Here is a 7,500-nt window from a genome sequence, read left to right as displayed (position 1 = left end):
AGATAGAGCTATTAAGCCGTGCTGTCAAGAAGGAAAGATAGAATATATGTTATAGATGTTTTGTTGGCCTTTGCTAAAGCACAAAGGCCATGACCGCATTGAATTATGTGTTATCGTTAATAAATACCCATTGTTTGATTGTGAAATTGCAGTCTTATTCATACTAGAAATGATATTACATATACTTATCATTGCACAAGTTATTGTTTGATAACCACAATAAAATTAAAGAACATAGCACACAGTATTCTCAATGCACATGAATGATTATGTAGTCAACATATTTTATTGTGATGTAAGTGAGAAGTTCATCACCTAAAAGGCTTAGCATTTTCTGGCTAGCAATTTGATATGCAGTTTGCAACACAATTTTCAAATGTAATAGTGTCCTGTTAGGAATATAGCTCATTCCCTTAGGTATCTCATAGAAGACACCTGTTTAGCTGCCATACAAATTTTCCTGCAACATCCCAAAATGTTTGAATTTAGGACTTTACTCCATTGCCTGGACTGATGCAAAAAGTATTTTATTGAGGGACAGTTACTCTTAAAAGAATAGTTTATTATTAAAATGGGTCAAGTTTGATTATAAGACAACAACTTCTGGATGAGTTTTTGACCTTTTTCTTAGTTAAGTTTTATGCCAGTTTGGAATGGACTGTAGTTGGATTTCAAACCCTCATTATAAATCTGCAGTTAGCACTAGGATTAAAGAAAATGTGCTGTTCACTGGCCATTCAATTAGGAATTGAGTGGCATTGAATCAGCTTTCTCTACTGAATCTCAGGTGTATCTGATAATCAAACATAGAATAAATGCATCTTGTAAATCATTTATGTAAAATAATAAAAATTATTTTATAATCTTGAAACCTAAATAATTTACAATAGACTATTAAGTTGCTAAGCTGGAAGCAGATTATATTTATGATGTTAAAGAATATCAGTCATGGATAATTAATTGGTTATCAAAAGCACAGTTACCTGATAAATGAGCATTACAATCTTTGATAAAATATATATGTTATCAATATTGCAGTTGCATTTAAATCTAATGTTACCAGTTTACAAATGATGAAAAATGAAGTCATTCAGTTTTTTTTGCTCCAATTTCAATTTACTGAGGAAAGAAAGATATTGGTAGTTGATATTGAGATGTGCAAAATTTGTGATATCCTTTGGAAATAGCATTTTAATTTTGTTTTTACGCACATGCAACAGAAAATTGAATTGTTAAAATTTCTTCTCAAAAGAAGTCAAAGTTAATTTCAAAGGAAGTGTTTTCATGTTTAAAAATTATTCAGCCATGTAATGTGAGAATAGTTTACTTTTTTGAAGTATAGAAGATGCAGCTTGAAAAGTATTTAGTCTTATTAGTCCAAAAGCTTAAAAAATCTTGTTTATCTTTCTGTTCATTCTAAAGTAGCAATAGCAAAGTTTGACTGACAATCCCTTTGTCCACTCAATGGAAATAGCACTGAGTATTATGTGTTTTATATATTTCTTTTGTGAATTTGTAATCAATTATTATTTGATCAAGGATTAGGGTCATTGATCATATTGCTGTCCAGCTTTCACATTCTTCTGGTAAATACCTAAGGAAGTCTATGGTGTTAATGCTTAATACATTTTCTGTAGAAATTTGGTGAATGGACTGTTACTTAAATATCGGTGTAACTGAAATCACTAATCACTAATGATTCCTCTACTTTTCCCCCTATCAGCTGCGTGTTGTGTCAGGCGGCAGTGGCAAATGTGTTGCAGAAATGACGGTGGAGAAAGAACATGAAAATCGTGGAGGTACTCTGCACGGAGGTCTCACAGCCACCTTAGTCGATGTTGTATCAACAATTGCACTAATGACAACAGAGAAGGCTGTCCCTGGGGTGTCAGTGGATATAAATGTTTCGTAAGTAATAGCATACTTTATAGGGGGGAAATAGTGAATGGTAATTATTTGAAGTATGTTCAAATAGTTTTAGAATTTTGTAAAATCCAAAGTGAGTTCATAAATTGTTTATGTTGGTACCATTTGATATTGTAGTATCACGTGTACATCCCTTATCTACGGTAGAGTAGTATTTCAGTATTTAGTCTCTTAATATTTATTAATTTCTGATTCCTGTGGGACACATTAAGTTTCTAAAGGTGCCTTTTTATATTTGATTTGATCATTTTTTCTGAAGTTCTCTTTGGTATATACTCAACTCATATATGTTATCAAAATTGGTTTTCCTTTTGAAAGCTTAAATGCATAGAAAAATCTTTGATGCCAGGCTTGATATGTGCAACCACTCCTATGCTGATATAAATAAAATCAATTTTGATGCCGTACAATGATCATGAATATCCAGGAGGAGGTATTCCATATTTTTTCTTTTTAGTATTACACCTCTTTACCTTTTCTGTTATTGTTCTAGTACAGGGAGTCTCAACCTTTTTAATTTGATGTACCCCTGAAGTATTTCAGTGGTGGTCATGTACCCCTAACCCAGAATGCAGTACCAAGAAGGTTAAAAAGAAATGCATGGTTTGTCAACTTGGTTTATGAAGTATAAATTGTATTATACATATTGACTAGACAAACATTTTCAATAATTGAACCTATATGAGCTAGTGATGATAGGAACTAGTTGTTATTATAAGGAAATACCATGTGATTAGCTGCTATCATTTACTAAAATAGACACATTTTTAAAACCACCTATCATTATATACAGTTAATTGTAGCTGGTAATTAGTTTCCTTGTTGTGTTGTCACCTAGTGAAGGATATATACATCTAGTGGTCTAGTCTAGCCTAACACATCTAGGCTACTCCTACATTTAGGTTTGCACATTCAAAACCAAAATATTTTCAGAAACCAGTTACATACCCCCCAAATTCCTCTCCCACACCTCAGGTTGAGAACCCATATTCTTGTAAAATGAAAGATTTGCTTCCTTGTTTTTTGTGAAATGTGATAGAAAAGGAAAAAAAAATCAAGACATCTTGATAAGAAAAAAACATTTAAGGATATGTAGAATACTACATATACATTTAATAGTTTTAAGTTACTTTATATCTCTTCGTTTCATTAATATCAAATTACTCTTTTTCAAGATACATGAAGGCAGCAACATCGGGACAAGAAATTGTCATCAATGCAGAGACTCTTAGAGTTGGAAGAAATTTAGCATTCTTAACTGTAGATATAACTAACAAGGAGTCAGGTGCTCTCATTGCTAAAGGGAGCCACACTAAGTATATTGGATGAAGGCAGTACTGAGAAATAGGAGAAATATGAATAAACCATTTCATTTTAGTAATTGGTATAGTTTAACAAAAATTATATATTTGGTCATGTTATTAATACAAATTCAATGTATTCTTTATAAGAGATGCCTTTTCATTCTAATATTGAACCAGTGTCAAATTCAATAATAAAAAATATTTAATTTAAGCACATAGAACAATATATGTTTTGTATACTGTTAATAGTTTCATATTTTATATATTGCATATTTCTTACCTCACAGTTGTAAAATGTAAATAAACATATTAATATAAACCATTTTATTTACTCATTACCATATTTAACATATTAATTAACCCATTGCAGACGGGGATAAATTTGCTTGCCCAGCCTCCAGGATAGGTTTTATTTTAAAGAGAGACTGCTTGAAGCATTATAATTTGAATCCTCCCACTCTTTTTCAGTCATTCATTGTAAAACTAGAGCGTTTTTTGTGTTTTATTTTTTTGTGTGTTTTATTGAGTTTAGAGACTTATATGTGCCATATGACAGGCTCTACCAGTGCTGCAGTAGACTAAAATTGTAGTATATTATCCATATTAGCTCATTATTTTCTTTATACTCAGTGTGATAGAAGTATTGCTGTTTTATGGGAGGACAAAAGGCAACTTTATTTTTTTGTATTTTTGTGCTGTCATGAACGAATACGAAACATATAACCACCTACAATAAAGATAACAAGAAGAGGTAGGGAAGAGGAATGAAACGTATGCCATGTATGTCATGACGCCCGTCGTCAGGCCAAAGCTCCTACGTCATGTATGTCATGACACCCGTCCGCAGTGGGTTAAACCAAAGAAACCCACATCTAAATGGGAATGAAAACACTAAGATTTAAATGATATTTAAGTAGGTCTTAATCAAAGGATTTTGGTACATTATCCTATTTAAGTGATTTATTCCTCAATATATATCTCAAACTGGCTATGAAACTGTAGCCTAGTTATCATTGATGTAAATAACACTACAAATATGTAAATAATATTTCTAAAAATGTGTTCAGCTTCCTTGTTGTAAGTTTACTAAGGACTTCCCTTGTTTACTGTTATGTAATCTTATTTGTCTAAAATATCAATAGCCTAAAGCAGCCTTTATTTTATAAACCTGAGCTTTGATTATGACCTCTTTGTTTCATGCTCCATAGCAACGAAGTAAGAACATAGGCTGGTAATCTGTTCAACAAATAAGGCTCAGCAACCAAGTTATAAAAGAACAATTATTTTTTCTTTTTCTTCTGGTTATTTTTCTGAAAACTGGATTTTTATGCAATAACATTAAACCTGAACTTTATGCTTTTGTTTTGAAGCTTGGAAGAGCAGAACTCTTTGCCTGTTGATACCATATAACATACATTAACTGAGGAAAAATAAACAAGTTTTTTAAATTTATGTAATCTATTTTATTGTAGGAATTTGTCAATATAAAAAATCATTTTACTTAGTTATTCTACAAAATAAAAAATGGACCCAGCTTTACTTGCTCTTTTGGAGTTCCCTGCTAACTTCAGTTTGTAAGCATGACAAAACAGAACTGATTGTCTGTTTGATGTTTTAGTTTTTTCTCTCTGGCTATTATAACAAAAGCCAAAGATACCATCAACTAGGCAACAATAATCAGGTTTCAACCTTATTTTTAAAGGGAGGTATAAAGAAACATAATTTATCTAGTCTTTTATTGTAAGAATTTGTCAAGTATAAAAAATGTTTTTACTTAGACATTCTACAAGATTAGAAATGGCCACAGCTTTACTTGCTTTTTTTAGAGTTCCCTGCAGACCTTTCTTCTCTCTGAGGCCAAATAAGGTAACGGAGAGAGAAAATTCCCATAAACAGAGTTTGTACCATCCAACAGCATGTAACACCTGGATCTAACCTCAGCTTTTGGCAGTAGTAGAGAGCTAATATAGACTCAAAAGCATGGATAGCTACTGTAGAGAGAATCCTGGAAAAAATAATGAAAATAAGAGAAATTACAAGTCACTCTTTTTGTCATAATATATTAAAGCAATCAGCACATATATTCACTAAGCAAAGTAAATTAAAATGCCAAGAATAAGTCTGAAGAACATACAATTGTTTCATTAGGTTGTTATATTCTGTGCCGAGCCATGTAATAAACTCTGCAAGGCGACCAAAGAACATTGGCGAAACTCCTTTGGGATCTAGCCATGCCATCTGTTAAGGAACCAACAAAATATGAGCATAATGAAATAATAAACCAGTTTATAACACATTTATACATTAATGTATGCATACATTCATACACTCAAAATCACACACAAGAAACACAAACAAAATTTTTGTTGGACAAATATATGAAAATGAAAATTAATAGAAAATTAACAGTCAAATCTTATGATCATTTGCTATTTTTTTCCATATCAGAAGATAGTATCAACTTCACTTACCACCATAAGATACATGCCAGCTCCAACCATGGCCATGATGAGCGGGTTGACAAACTTGAAGTAAGATGGTAGCAATTTCTTGTATTTTCCCATTTTTTCGGTCTGTGGACTATACAAAGAAGAAAATAATAAATTATTAGGATGTTCGGCTTAGGCTGGCATCTTGAGGTGTGTTTACTATTATTTTCTAGGCTTATGGTATGGATTATGAGTCTGTATATGATATATTATTAGTGATGCTAATTAGCCTTTCGTAGAATAGGTCATCATAATCGAAGGAATAAATAGCTTGTAATTTCAACAAGAGGAAAAATGCAATATGAATGTGATCTGACCCCACAATAATGGCCCTTGTGGAAGGGTTAAGATACTACAACTAATGGAAGAACAAGATTAGTTATGTGCATAAAAGAAAGGATTTCCAACAAAATAAAATTTAAACAGTATAAACACGGTGAAATTTCAAATGAATCTTTAAAAGATCATGTATTTGATTTAATAATTTATTGACGTCAGGGCATTTATTCTACCTGAGATCATATTTTCTTCAAAATATATAACATAGTCCTATATACACTGTCTTGGTATATATTGTGGAAGAGACATGTGAATAATAAACTATATATGCATAAAAACCATTAATATATGTTGAAAGTGGGGGTAACTGGTCAAAATAAAACTGTGTGAAGACTAACAAACTATTACTTATAACAAATAAAATGCAGAAACTAAAGGTAAGGCCACAATCACTTTACTTAGTCAGAGGGAAACAAACTTATTAAGTATTTGGCAAAATTAATTTTATTGACTTCCCTGGTAACTTATACGGAACTAGTCCATGATCTATCTTGCTGAACACATATCCGGGAAGTTTCTAAATCTTTACCAGGGTGCAAAACTCGGAGACCAGTGCTGCCTTGTGCAATTAATTTCTAAATCAAAAGTGTCAGTATTCAGTTTTAAATATTTTACTTATTTTCACATTTCCTACTGAATAAAATAAACGTCTCACTAAATGTACAGTATCTTTAGGCACTATTCCTGAATCCCTCTATTCTAAAATAGGCCTGGTCAATCGATTTTACATTGTAGGCCTATAGTGGGTATGGTCCAAATATAGAACCTTTAGTGTCACACATTTCTCTATAATTTCTGTGTAGGTTATTGAACACAAAGCTTTTGTATTTGGAAAATTGTGTACATTTTCACATAAGATAATTACTTATCTCACACTGTACTTTGTACGTAATCGTATCCTTTGCTCAGTAACTCCGTCCGTGTAAGAAGTGATGCACAAACGAAAAATCAATTTTGAAATTCGCTGTTGGTTGATCTGATGTTTCTCTAGGCAAGACCAGTATGTAAAGGATTAAGTTTGATAAATGATTTATTAACAAATAGTAAACATACACAAAACGAAATAAAGCTGTGGGTATATGCTTATATCACATAAAACCAAAGAAGGAGATGGCAATTATTATTACTGTTTACTCTTTCCCATCTTTGAATGCGTGTTTCCTTACCTATGATGTTCAATCACAAACGATGGTGAGGACCTTGCTAAACGCCTTAACCATGAAGAAGGTGACTGTTCATGGCAGAGCTATCTTGGAGAGCTGTAAGATATCACATTGACCTTGAGTACTTACTTGCCTCTAGACGACGCCGAATCGAGATGTTGGTGAGGAATATTGAGGAAAAAAAAGGTTACTCGGCAACTTCTATGCTTTTACGTGAGTGAACAGCATTATTATTCACGTTATTTATAATCTTGGGTTGAATTTGTGTTTTAGGTAGCT

At 32.1% G+C, this 7,500-nt stretch overlaps 2 protein-coding genes across 4 annotated transcripts in view; one reads left to right on the top strand and one right to left on the bottom strand.

The window, feature by feature from the left end:
• Positions 1-3,549, top strand: part of LOC122242665 (acyl-coenzyme A thioesterase 13) — a 4,383-nt gene extending 834 nt beyond the window's left edge. The window contains exons 2-3 of the mRNA XM_043000013.2: positions 1,724-1,908; positions 3,102-3,549. Of these exons, the coding sequence (XP_042855947.2) occupies positions 1,724-1,908; positions 3,102-3,255 (339 nt within the window). The 3' untranslated portion in view covers positions 3,256-3,549. The remainder of the gene's footprint in view (positions 1-1,723; positions 1,909-3,101) is intronic.
• A 1,120-nt stretch (positions 3,550-4,669) lies between these two features.
• Positions 4,670-7,500, bottom strand: part of LOC122242657 (uncharacterized) — a 2,913-nt gene continuing 82 nt past the window's right edge. The window contains exons 1-4 of one of the 3 annotated variants that reach the window (XM_086539851.1): positions 7,351-7,500; positions 5,702-5,810; positions 5,365-5,468; positions 4,670-5,235 (exon numbers count right to left, since the gene is read on the bottom strand). The exon at positions 7,351-7,500 is cut by the window's right edge and continues 82 nt beyond it. In XM_086539851.1, the coding sequence (XP_086395977.1) occupies positions 5,040-5,235; positions 5,365-5,468; positions 5,702-5,794 (393 nt within the window). In that variant the 5' untranslated portion in view covers positions 5,795-5,810; positions 7,351-7,500 and the 3' untranslated portion in view covers positions 4,670-5,039. Of the gene's footprint in view, positions 5,236-5,364; positions 5,469-5,701; positions 5,811-6,939; positions 7,046-7,224 lie in introns of those variants that run through there. The other 2 variants (XM_086539850.1, XM_086539852.1) reach the window with 2 other exon arrangements.

This window comes from Penaeus japonicus, unplaced genomic scaffold (genome assembly GCF_977035675.1).
Source record: "Penaeus japonicus unplaced genomic scaffold, GWHDUDI00000001_assembly GWHDUDI00000009, whole genome shotgun sequence".
In the NCBI taxonomy this organism is placed as follows: Eukaryota; Metazoa; Arthropoda; class Malacostraca; order Decapoda; family Penaeidae; genus Penaeus; species Penaeus japonicus.
This window is presented reverse-complemented; position numbering and strand designations above follow the sequence as displayed.